Source organism: Myotis brandtii, unplaced genomic scaffold, assembly GCF_000412655.1.
Source record: "Myotis brandtii unplaced genomic scaffold, ASM41265v1 scaffold274, whole genome shotgun sequence".
NCBI lineage: Eukaryota > Metazoa > Chordata > Mammalia > Chiroptera > Vespertilionidae > Myotis > Myotis brandtii.
In genome coordinates this window covers 4,055,635-4,068,040 of record NW_005360425.1, presented here as the reverse complement: position 1 = coordinate 4,068,040, position 12,406 = coordinate 4,055,635, and the positions used below count along the sequence as shown (strand labels likewise).

At 41.9% G+C, this 12,406-nt stretch overlaps 3 protein-coding genes across 5 annotated transcripts in view; all 3 read left to right on the top strand.

The window, feature by feature from the left end:
- The window catches only part of RHBDL2 (rhomboid, veinlet-like 2 (Drosophila)), a 44,546-nt gene extending 40,407 nt beyond the window's left edge, over window positions 1–4,139 (top strand). For all 3 annotated transcript variants that reach the window (XM_014541606.1, XM_005868630.2, XM_014541604.1), the window contains 2 exons: window positions 2,938–2,999; window positions 3,593–4,139. In XM_014541606.1, the coding sequence (XP_014397092.1) occupies window positions 2,938–2,999; window positions 3,593–3,772 (242 nt within the window). In that variant the 3' untranslated portion in view covers window positions 3,773–4,139. The remainder of the gene's footprint in view (window positions 1–2,937; window positions 3,000–3,592) is intronic.
- Window positions 4,140–9,129: 4,990 nt separating this feature from the next.
- Window positions 9,130–9,728, top strand: LOC106726490 (gap junction alpha-9 protein-like; the record flags this gene model as incomplete). The annotated part of the gene is made up of 1 exon (XM_014541498.1): window positions 9,130–9,728. A coding segment is annotated over one exon (588 nt), but the record flags the coding sequence as incomplete, so codon positions are not given.
- A 146-nt stretch (window positions 9,729–9,874) lies between these two features.
- On the top strand, window positions 9,875–11,776 carry LOC102240234 (gap junction alpha-9 protein; the record flags this gene model as incomplete). The annotated part of the gene is given in 3 exon segments (XM_014541497.1): window positions 9,875–10,412; window positions 10,755–10,900; window positions 11,708–11,776. Coding segments are annotated over 3 exon segments (753 nt in total), but the record flags the coding sequence as incomplete, so codon positions are not given.
- Between the last annotated feature and the right edge of the window lie 630 nt (window positions 11,777–12,406).

Genomic DNA, 12,406 nt, shown 5'->3' with positions numbered 1-12,406 from the left:
AGGGAGAGGGAGAGAGAGAGAGAAACATCAATGATGAGAATCACTAATTGGCTGCCTCCTGCATGCCCCCTACTGGGGATCGAGCCCGCAACCTGGGCATGTGCCCTTAACTGGAATCAAACCCAGGACCCTTCAGTCCACAGGCTGATGCTCTATCCACTGAGCCAAACTGGCTAGGGCTCATTGGTTGATTCTTGTATGTGCCCTGACTGAGGATCAAACCTGCAAGCGTGGTATATCGGGATGATGGTCTAACAAACTGAGCTACCTGGCCAAGGCTAAAAATTATTCTTAATTGTGGAGGAGAATTGACCTTAAGCACCTTCCTTCACTAAGCATTATTTGTTGGGTTTGTTTCCTGACAAAGCTAGTGAGCTTCCCTCTGGAAAACGTCAAGAAAAATCTCACATTTTCATTGTTTTTTAAAAAACGTCGGTATAAAGGCAACCTTTTTAAAACGAGTGCTAAATTTTTAGTGAGGATAATGATTCGGTTTGGAAGACCGGAGAAAGCAAGGATTTATTGGGAAAACATGTCTCAGTTTAGAGACTGCAGCAACTTAGAAGCAAACTCCCCCAGAAAGCAGAAAGGGCCAGACAGAGATGGGTGGAGGGGCAAGATAAAAGGGAAATGGAATGGAGAAACGGACATGCTAAGGGTTACAAAGACTTTTTGAGAGGAGCCTCCTCCTACCCTGGAAGACTAAACCAGAGGAACTGTTTCCAAGAAGTCAGCTCTCTTCTTTGGCAGGGTTTTTCCTCTACTTTCCTAGTCCCATCTCTATTGGCTCAGGAAATGCCAATGATTGAAAATACCACACAGCCACCTTTATCCAGAACTTCCTGGACCTCAATCCCTGTCCGGTGACTTTAACATCAACACAGTAGGGTCCTGAAGCTCTTTCCCCGAAGGCAAGGACTGGGTCTGTCCATCTCTTAGGATACAATGGCTCCCTGAGTGGAGCACAGGGAATTGGGGGATGGGTGTCGAATGTGGCAGCTGCATGAGATGTTTCCAAGTGCTGCACATGTAGGGTGGGCGTCCTAGGCCAAGAAACTGGGGAGTCTCCTTTTGTAGCAAAGATCTTACAGTGGTTCCCAACCTTCCTCATGCCGCGACCCTTTAATACAGTTCCTCACGTTGTGGTGACCCCCAACCATAAAATTATTTTCGTTGCTACTTCCTAACTGTAATTTTGCTACTGTTATGAATCGTAATGTAAATATCTGATATGCTATATGTGTTTTCTGATGGCCGCGACCCACAGGTTGAGAACCGCTGTGAAGAATGTCTAAGCTTTGGCTCTCACTGTTCCATTGGAGGATGTGCCCTCATCCCCATCTTGGCCCATCTTCAGTAATTAGGGGTAATTAGTGTGGTAGGTGAGAGTGGAGTCACACTGCTTAAAGTTCAAATCCTGGCCCTGCTTCTGAGCTGTGTTAAGTACTTGGGCACGTACTTAACCTCGGTGCCTTGGTTTCTTTATGTATAAAATGCCACCGTCATTCCTCGCTGGTCTTCCTGCTCCTGTCCTCGCTCCATATGGTCTATTCCCTATATAACTGTCAGAATGAGCTTTTACAAACATAAGATAGATCATGTCACTCTTGTGTTCAAAAGCTTCCAAAGGCTTCCTATCCCTTGGAATAAAAGTCAAAGTCCTTACACGGCCCCTACGTGGACTGGCCCCTGCTCATCACCTATCGCTTTATCCCTCACGGTAGTCCAGAATCCCCTGGAGGTCTTGTTAAAACACAGACCGGGAGCCTCACCTTCGGTCTCTGGTTCAATAAGGCTCGGGTGAGCCTGAGAATTTTAATTCCTAATGAGCTTCCAGATGCTGCCGCTCCCGCTGCTTTTGGGAGGGGCTGAAGCGGGGAGAACCACACTTTAAAAAACATTGACCCAGCCAGATCAACTGCTTTAGTATTCCTCAAGCCCACCAGGCACATCCCTACCTCAGGGACTTTGCGTTTGATCTTCCCTCTGCCTGGCTCTCATTTCCAAGGTCAGCATGGCTCACACCCTTATTAAAAGTCACACCCTACTCCCAGCTTTCCCAATTCTCCCCCCCCGCTCCCCCGTTGTGTTTCTCCACAGCACTTAGCACCAAATGACACACTGTATGTTTTCCTTGTTTGTTTGTTTGCCTCCCTCAGCTCCACCAGACAGGGCTATGTGATCTAGTCTTTGTTAGGTTAGGTGGCTCAGGAGGCGGCGCAAGAAATAGAGAGTCCAGTGAATCAGAAAAGAAAGGAAAGGAAAAGGTTTATTTCTGCGTCCCCGGGAGACCCATGTACCCCCAGGACAGGGCACGTGGATTCACGCCAACAGGGAGGGGGGCGCTTTTTTTATACTGCGGTTGGGTGAGGGGCGGGGACATGAGCTGAGGTATTCAGCTGAGGAAGTTTCAGCTGCAGGGAGGTCAGCCAGGTATTCAGGAATGAGTCAGTATCTGTGTGGGGGTCGTGGAGAAGCCAGTATCTGTGTCTGGCACGCTGATCTGTTAGAAATGCCAGGGGGAGTCCATTATCTCATCACATGTCTGCATGTATCTGATCCTGGGCTCTCTCTGACCTAACAGTCTTGACTTCCCTTGTCTCTTCCTCTTCCCTCCCTTTGTATTTAGAAGCCCCTTCCTTAAAACCTAAAACCTTTTATTAGAAGTCTGCTCACTCCAGCATGTCCACCACCTAGGTAGTGCCTGGCACATAGAAGATAACAAATACTTGTTGGATGAATAAATCTGCAAAATGGGATAATGATAGTACTGACTTTGTAGGGTCATTGTGAGGACTGATACAAGGTTAATCATGTAAAGCACCTGGCACGGAATGTCTTAATAAGTGTCAGCTGCCACCACTATTAGGGGGAAACCAAAGCACTCGGCGTGCCATTGGAGACCTTGGAGCTTCATCAGCCTGTCTTTCCTTCTAGTTGCGTTGGATATGGGATTTGCTCTCTACAGAAGGTTCTTTGTCCCTGCAAATGGGTCACCGGTGAGTTTGACTTATTATTTTTTATAAAATATATTTTTATTGATTTCGGAGTGGGAGAGAGAGAGATAGAAACATCAATGATGGGAGGGAATCATTGATTGGCTGTTTCCTGCACGCCTCCTACTGGGGATCCAGCCTGCAACCCGGGCCTGTGCCCTGACTGGGAATCAAACTGTGAACTCCTGGTTCATAGGCCAGTTCTCAACCACTGAGTCACTCCGGCCGGGAAGGTTCTGAGTTTTAAATCTGACATTTCATTTATGTGAGATCAGATTATGCTCCTATAGAGATCCTTCATGCAACTCAACTCTGTTCTCTTGGTTGGCTCTATAGAACCATCCAAAATGGGATGATGGTCAAGTAGACGGAGAAACAATTACTCTGCCTTGTGCACTCAGAGAGTGAAATGACACTTCTTAGCTTTGCATATAGAACATCTCCTCTCTGTGTCTCTTGCCTGAGCTCCTTGTTCTTCAGACTTTTAAGAGTCTTATGTGACTGGGATGGTCTTTGTTGTTTAGTAAGAGAGATGTAACTGAATTATGTAATTAGCATTTTTTCACTTATTTCCATTTTCCTCCTTTTCTCCCAAGGTGTCTTTTGCAGCTCACATTGCAGGTGGATTTGCTGGAATGTCCATAGGTTACACCGTGTTTAGCTGCTTTGATAAGACACTGCTGAAAGATCCACGGTTTTGGATATCAATTGCAGCTTATTTAGCTTGCGTCTTATTTGCCGTGCTTTTCAACATTTTCCTATCCCCAGCAAACTGACCTGCCCTAATAGAAGCCAATTAATAAAAAGAGCCATCTGGGGAAAAACTGGAGAACTCTTATGAAGAAACAGAGAAGCCCCAGCAAATTTTCAAAGAAGGAAAAACACCATTGAAGTGATCAGTTGCAAGGACTTCCAACAAAAGGTTTTAGGTTTTAAGGAAGGGGATTCTAAATACAAGGGGAGGGAAGAGGAAGAGACAAGGGAAGTAAGGACTAGAAATTTGGTCTTTCCCAGGCATATGGTGTGCATGCATGTATCCTCTAAAAGAGACTTGTTCTTCGACGATGTATTATAGAGATGGCTTGCTAGAACCAAGAACACTGTACTATGCTGATAATAAAAACTTTTCATACCTGTGCCAGACTACTCATAGTCATTTGCAATCACTGTTCCAGCAGATAGATCACTGAGGTTAGCAATATACATTATTGCTAACCTTTTTAAGAACCCCAAAAGGTGGCTATTACTCTGCACCCTGGAGAGGAGGACATGGAAACTCTTTTAAAAAAATGAAGTAACTTGTCTAAGAGGGAGCACAGTTTACAGATTGGTAATGATTGAAAGCCCATACTCTTCTCCCCTACTGGTCTAACAATGCCATATCCCCCAAACACTGAAGGTTGAGTATCGTGGGAGTATGGGAATAAACATTTTGGTGGGTGCACCAGGGATGGTAGAAATACCTCATAGGAGAAAATGGAATTCTCTGGACAACTAGCTTCAGATTCTAATGGCTTGTCTAGGACCCCAAGGAACCTGGAACTGGCTTCCCAGTGCATACTGTGCACCTGGCTCTGGACTGTCATCTGTGATGACATTCTCATCCTTCACTGGCTAGTGGCTCTCCTAGGAGTGGGTGGGATTTATTTTCAGAAGGTAAAGATGTCGTATTTGAAGGCTGAGATGCCTGTGTCGTTTTCACGTAAAGGACCCAGATTGTTGGCCATTCTTTTTCCCAAACAGTAGTTTTAGGTTATTCTCCTTTCGTCATCCCTTCGACATGTTTTATTTTTAAGCACCCCCACGTAATATAGTGAGGAACGTATTTTAGCATTTTGAGAAAAGCTGATCTGGCATTTGTTTAAAACTTTTTTAAAAAAAAATTTGAGTATGAGAATATGAGTATGTTCTTGGTTAAACAAAGATTTGAATAAGAATGTAAAAAGGTATCCCCCCCCTTTTTTTACTTTCTCACCCTCCAAACTGCTTTTTGCCCCTGGTGATGACCACTGTCAACAGCTGGGTGTGTATTCTAGGCCTTTTTCTATCCAGGATGAGCAGAAAGGGAAATGTATTGTAGATGATGGCTCACTACTCACTGCACTGAATTGCACTAATCTACTCTACATCCCCAAAGGGACAAATTCACAGAAATGCTCATCTGCCATGGTGAATACACCAGGTCACTAGCTCTGAGGAGAGACCTTTAATGACCTAAAGGGCAATGTAATTGTTAATCACAGGAAACTGGACAGCAACAGGGTTCATCTAACTATGAAATCGGACATGACCCATTGATTATTAATACTGATGACTAAATAGTTATTATCTAGTCAGAAAGATTTTCTGGTACCAGAAACATTGTTCACATGACCAAACACAGTGATTATCTTATTGGCTTCCCCAGAGGGCAAAATTACTGTAAAGAGAGCACATACAAACATTGGGTGTTTTAAATTTGATATCTCTGAATTACAGAGGAACCATTTATTCAACTTAATTTAAGGTTCATAATTTTAGTCTTCTAAAGTGCTGGGTTATTGGACATACTGTAAGTATTCTTATCTGTGCTGTTCAATAAAGTAGCCACTAGGCACAGGTGGCTTACACATGTCACGTTGCCAAAGCTCAAAAGTTGCACGTGACTAAGGGCTACCTCACTGAAGAGCACACATCGTCTATTTCATCACTGCTGCAAAAAGCTCTATTGGACAGCCTGTTTTAGAGGCAAGAATGAGCTGAAAGGGAAATGGATTTTAGCTGGTGGCTGACTCATTCACTGCACTGAATGGAACTGAATCTGCTCTACACCTGAAAAGGGAGCACAAGTTGGAAATGACTGAGCTATAACTTCTAAGAAGGATTTGCTTCTGATTCATAGTCATCTAAACCAGTGGTTCTCAACCTGTGGGTTGCGACCCCTTTGGGGGTCGAACGACCCTTTCACAGGGGTCGCCTAAGACATTGGAAAACACATATATAATTATATACTGTTTTTGTGATTAATCACTATGCTTTAATTATGTTCAATTTGTAACAATGAAAATACATCCTGCATATCAGATATTTACATTATGATTCATAACAGTAGCAAAATTACAGTTAGGAAGTAGCAACGAAAATAATTTTATGGTTGGGGGTCACCACAACATGAGGAACTGTATTAAAGGGTTTCGGCATTAGGAAGGTTGAGAACCACTGATCTAAACTAAGAAAGGTTTGTGTTAATTTCTCTCTTAGCTAATTAAGAGCCAAGTGAAATGTTTTATTTTTTGCTTTTGAATTCTATAGTAATGTATTTATGTACATAGTATTCATGTCATTTGCTATAAAAGCTTTAGAATCTAAGACTTGTGGTGAAATAATGCTGCTTCTTTCAGGAAATACTATTCCCTTTAAGGGAAAAAAAATCTTTTATTTCTTTTTGTGATAGAAAAGGAAAGTGCTCATGGTAAAAAAAATTATTAAAAATCAAGTCAATTGTACTTATACTACCCAGAGATAAGTTAACATTTTGATGAATATACTTCTAGGCTCTTTTTTTGTTGTTGTTAATCCTCACCCAAGGATATGTTTTCTATTGATGTTTTAGAGAGAGTGGAAGGGAGGGGGAAAGAGAAACATTGATGTGTGAGAGACGTATCGACTGGTTGCCTTTCACACACACGCCCCGACCGGGACCAAGGATCAAGCCTGCAACTGAGGTACCTGCCCTTGCCTGGAATTGAACCTGCGACCCTTCAGTCTGAGGGCTGACGCTTTAACCACTGAGGAACTGGCCAAGGCATAGGCTTTTTTTGGTATGCATCTCTACATTTAAGTAAATTCACAATGATGGGGCCATATTATTCTATTTTATAATCTGAAAATCACTGAAACTATCAAATGTCTTTTTAAAAATATATATATTTTATTGATTTTCACAGAGAGGGATAGAGAGTTAGAAACATCAATGAGAGAGAAACATTGATCAGCTGCCTCCTGCACACCCCCTACTGGGGATGTGCCCGCAACCAAGGTACATGCCCTTGACCGGAATCGAACCTGGGACCCTTCAGTCTGCAGGCCGATGCTCTATCCACTGAGCCAAACCGATTAGGGCTCAAATGTCTTTTTATATTAATATATAATTATCATTTTTACTGTTTGCATACTACCACACTGTGGGTGTACTATTATTTGTTATGTAAAATAGTCTTTCTTGTACTGATAATTATTGTGTATGTTTTCAAGTTATGATTACTATCATAATACCTGCTTACACTTTTTTAATGTCTTTTATTTTATAAGAGGCCCAATGCACGAAATTCGTGCAAGGGGCTTGGCCCTCGCAGCCCCCGCTTCGTCCGGCAGGACGTCTGGAAGGTCGTTCGGCTGTCCGGTCTAATTAGCATATTATGCTTTTATTATTATAGATTACTTTTTAAAATATTTTTTTTTAAATTGATTTCAGAGAGGAAGGGAGAGGAAGAGAGACAGAAACATCAATGATGAGAATCATTGATCGGCTGCCGTCTGCATGTCCTCTACTGGGGATCGAGCCCACAACCTGGGCATGTGCCCTTGACTAGAATTGAACCTGGGACCTTCAGTCCACAGGCCAACACTTTATCCATTGAGCCAAACCAGTTAGGGCCCTGCTTACACTTTAAAGTGCTTTGGATTGTTGGGTCAAAGAGTATATTATTGTTAACATAAATATAAATTTTCTCTATCTCAGGAATACAACTACATTTTAGAAGGTTGATGCTTTTCTAAGTCTTTTTTAATTGCATAAAGATTTCAAAAAGGCTCTAAACAGATATTTAAAAAATCAAAACTATATTTAAATAATTAAACTTTTAAGAGAAAATAGATGATTTCTTAATGTCTCTTGCATGCAGATTTCTTAAGTTTGCTTAAAGAGAAAAACCAGTTTAATAACAACGATTAAGAACTGACTTTAGAGTTATATTAATTTAGCTGAGACCTTGGATAATATAAGGTGTGCCTCAGTTTCCTCACTATAAAATAAGGAAGCAACATCTTGTAGGATTTTTGTGGTGAACGTATCTTGTAACTATAGTATCCCAGGATGTTGTTTGTGTAACATTTCCCTTTCTATAAGGGATATAGGACATGCATTTATATTTTAGATGAAAGTGAATGAAAACATTTATTCTTTTTACTTTCTTTTGGGATATATTTCTTCTTAGATAGATATCCGAGGATACCAATCTTAATATAAAACCTGGCTGATAATCCAAGCATGTAAATTATAACTGGTCCTATTGTTCCTTCCACAAAGGCAAGCTTCATGTCTTAAATAGGTCAAATACTGTTACAACAAAAATTCCTATGATATCATCACCACTCCAATGTTCCATTTATTTCTCTAATAACATCTTGGTAGTAAAAATAGTTGAAAAATTTTGGAGTTAATTTTAAGATGATAAAATTTTTACAGTATTTTTTCATAGCAAAATATAATAAAGATTTGATGACTATTCGTGAATATACTACTGAAATGATTTCTGAAAATGTTCAAAAACTGCCATAAAGAAACTAGAATCTAGACATTTAAATGTGGATTAAAAAAAACTAGTCTAAATTCTTATAGCAAGAGCCAGATCTGTTTCCTCTGCTTTCATTAAATGCTGTATCTTACTGAATGATGAAATGAAACACATTCATTTTCCTTTGTGTATAAATGAGATTTTAAAATCACTGACTTTGGTTATAACTTAATAGATCAAATCAGTAGTTTCAGGAACCTCTCCAAAAGCTGAGTTTAAAAAAATAAAACAACAAACTTCAGCTAAGTAAGAAGATGCCTTACTTATAGGGAGTTCTATAATTTTATTCTTAATAGAGATTATATGCAGTGCTCTCCAGTATCATGTTTTTATTTATTATTATTATTGCATTATGAGGTCTAAACATAAGTGAATTAAAAATCCTAATATCTTAAATATATTTGTGGTAACAGATTATCACAACTCTAGGGAAAAAGTAAAGCAACCAGCACATGGATAGAGTGATGTTTTGTTCATATTTTGGCCATAGGTTTGCTTTAAGGAATAGCACACAGTCAGAATGGAAGAATTTACCTGCCTCTTAGTTGATGGGGTTCAGAGCTAAGATGGCGGACTAAATAAACACGGGGGACTGCAGTTTCCTTGGAGGCATTCTGGAGGAAGTTCACATCCACTCCACTGTGATTGGAAAGATCTGGCTCACCACCCTGTTCATATTTCGTATGCTTGTTCTGGGTGTAGCAGCTGAAAATGTCTGGAATGATGAGCAGTCTGGCTTCATCTGTAATACAGAACAACTTGGCTGCAGAAATGTATGCCATGACCAGGCTTTTCCTATCTCCCTCATTAGATACTGGGTTCTGCAGGTGATTTTCGTGTCTTCACCATCCTTGGTCTACATGGCCCATGCTTTGTGCCGACTGAGAGTTCTGGAGAAAGAGAGGCAGAGGGAGGAAGCTCAACTGGGAGGAGAACTGAAAGGGGTTGAGTTTGATATGTCTGGGGATCGGAGGAGATTGGAGCAAGCACTTTGTCAGCTGCAGCAAAGGAAACGTAATAAAGCTCCGCTCAGGGGAACCTGGCTTTGCACTGATGTGATACACATTTTCACTCGCTCTGTTGTTGAAGTTGGGTTTATGATTGGACAGTACTTTTTATATGAATTTCATTTAGAGCAGTGGTTCTCAACCTTGGCTGCACATTAGAATCACCTGGGAATCTTTTTAAAATCCTGACTAATGTTGTGGCCTCACCCCATAACAAAGAAACAGAATTTCCGGAGGATGAGGCCCAGAAATCAGGATTTTAAAAAGATTCCCAGGTGATTCTAATGTGTAGCCAAGGTTGAGAACCACTGATTGAGAGTCTCTATTTAAATGCCAAGGCTACCCATGTCCAAATATAATTGATTGTTTTGTCTCAAGATCAACAGGAAAGGTAATATTCCTATTATTTTAGCAACCCACAGCCATCGTTTCACTTTCCTTAAACATTCTAGAAATTTTCCACCTAGGCTTTAAAAAGATTAAGAGAGGGCTCTGGGGACAATACAAATTGAAGGATGAGCATAATGAATTCTATTCAAACAGGTCAAGACAAAATCTTGCCAAATATCAGAGCACAGCTGCAAATTCACTGAAGCGACTCTCTTCTGCACCTGGTTATAATCTGATAGTGGAAAAGCAAGCACACGCAACAGTGCATCCTAGTTTAAACTGCCCTGCATTTCAGGCAGGTCCTGATAGTCACAATAGAAATGATGAGAAATGCATTTTGGATGAACAGGAAACTGTATTTTCTAATGAGATGTGCACATTTAGTACTACCTGTAGTCATATTCAAAGTATCAGCTCAAGTACTAATGAAAACACTAAAAACAAAAACAAACAAAAAAAACACACACAACACAACAGGAGCCCTAACCGGTTTGGCTCAGTGGATAGAGCGTCGGCCTGTGGACTGAAGGGTCCCAGGTTCGATTCCAGTCAAGGGCATGTACCTTGGTTGCGGGCACATCCCCAGTAGGGGGTGTGCAGGAGGCAGCTGATCGATGTTTCTCTCTCATTGATGTTTCTAACTCTCTATCCCTCTCTCTTCCACTCTGTAAAAAATCAATAAAATATATTCAAAACAAAACAGGAAAAGAAGTTAGTGGTAAACAGTTAAGGAAAAAAAAAAAGAGAAATTGATGGCAAAAACAGCAAAAGGAACCAGTACCCTACAGGTCACTGTTCTATTCCAGGTGTTGCTCTAGATCTGGACAACCACATGGGCAGTCACTCCAAACAGCTTTCTCTTTGTCAGCTAACTGCACCAGGAAACCATGGTGGCTTCGTGCTACATGGAGTCCCTCTACAGAAGATGAAAATTGGGTGTCACCTCCTAAAGGTAATCTCAAGGGCTGGTTCAGAGAAAGTACAATCAGAACCCTTTCTCCTTTACAAGGAGAATTCCAACCACTTGACATTCCAGACACTCCTAATTCTTTTGGAGCATTGTCCTCTGGATCAGAACCTGCAATAATCCTGCTGCTTGTCCTCCAAATCAATTAGTGTTGCTGACAAGCAATCTCATTGGTAGGCGGGCTCCCACGGACCTTCAGATCTGAACAGCTGTTGGCTTTTAGACATTCTGCAGATAATCACAGAAGTAGCCTAGTAATAGTGGAACACAGACAAAACAGCTAAGGGCAGCTCTGAAGACCAGGTGTTAAAATGTACAAATGCAAACCCATTTCAAAGAGGAAAAACAGCTCTAATTCTGAATTGTGAAGGGGTAGTTTCGAAAACAATGATAGAGTTACCAAATCGGGATTACTTTTTCACAGGCCCACTTCAGAATTTGTGAAAACCGAGTTTGGGGAAATCATATGTTCAGAATTGAGGCTAAATGAATTGGAAGAGTTTTTCCTTGAAGGGACCACAGTACTTCGGAGATTGTTCTTAATGTACATAATTCCTTCTTTTAATTACTGATCTTTTATTTGTGGACACTGGTTAAATTTTGTTTGCTCCTGGGACTGTTTCCTTACAGATTGCAACTTAATGTGTCATGAGTATAATCTTAATGCTGTTATCCAGTCAATAAAATCTTAAAAAGATTTGTGGCTTGCTTTGACCAGTTTATGGCATCGTGATTCCGTGCCCAGACTGAACTTTTGGCTCTGGTTATCTAATCTCACCATTTTACTAACAGGACCTATCTTACCGGTACAGTGTGAAGACCAAAATAAGAAACACGTGTTTAATAGAGTGGCATCAATAGGCGATCCAAAGTGCTAGCTCTCATTAACATGTGTGACTGCTCACTCTATCGGCCCACATTAACTCGGCCACAAAACAAGGAAACCCCAAACGTAAAAGCCAGAACTGAAACATATGATTCCTAAACACACTCCTCAAACCACTGGAAATCCAAGGGCCGCCCTGCGTCAGTCGTGGGCACCTTTTTAGGATGGGAGCCAAAAAGCCAGAGCATACTTATTGGTTACCACAGATTCCGAGGTCCCAGTTGAGGCAGGTCCGCCTAAATCCGCGTCGGAAGATCCTTCCTGGTAATAGTCCTCGGGCTGCCGAGTTACGCAGGCTCCACCCCCGGGCGCCACGCCCGTCGTTGGGCCCCACAAGGACGCAGGTCCCGAGTTACCAAAACCTCACTCGTCCTGAGGCCACAGACTCGCTGCAGGGACCGGAAGAGGAAAGAGTGTTGTCCGGCTAGCCCGATGGGCGGGCGTACGCAGACTCCCTCGGCTCAGCCCACCACGGGGCCTTCAGAGCGTCCTTGTCGCCATGAAAACAGGCCACACCCCGACCCTTCCGGACCGTGGTCCGCAAGTGCGCAGGCGCGCGCGCCCTTCCGCGCATGTGCAGTGCTGCTCAGAGCCCGCCAGCCACG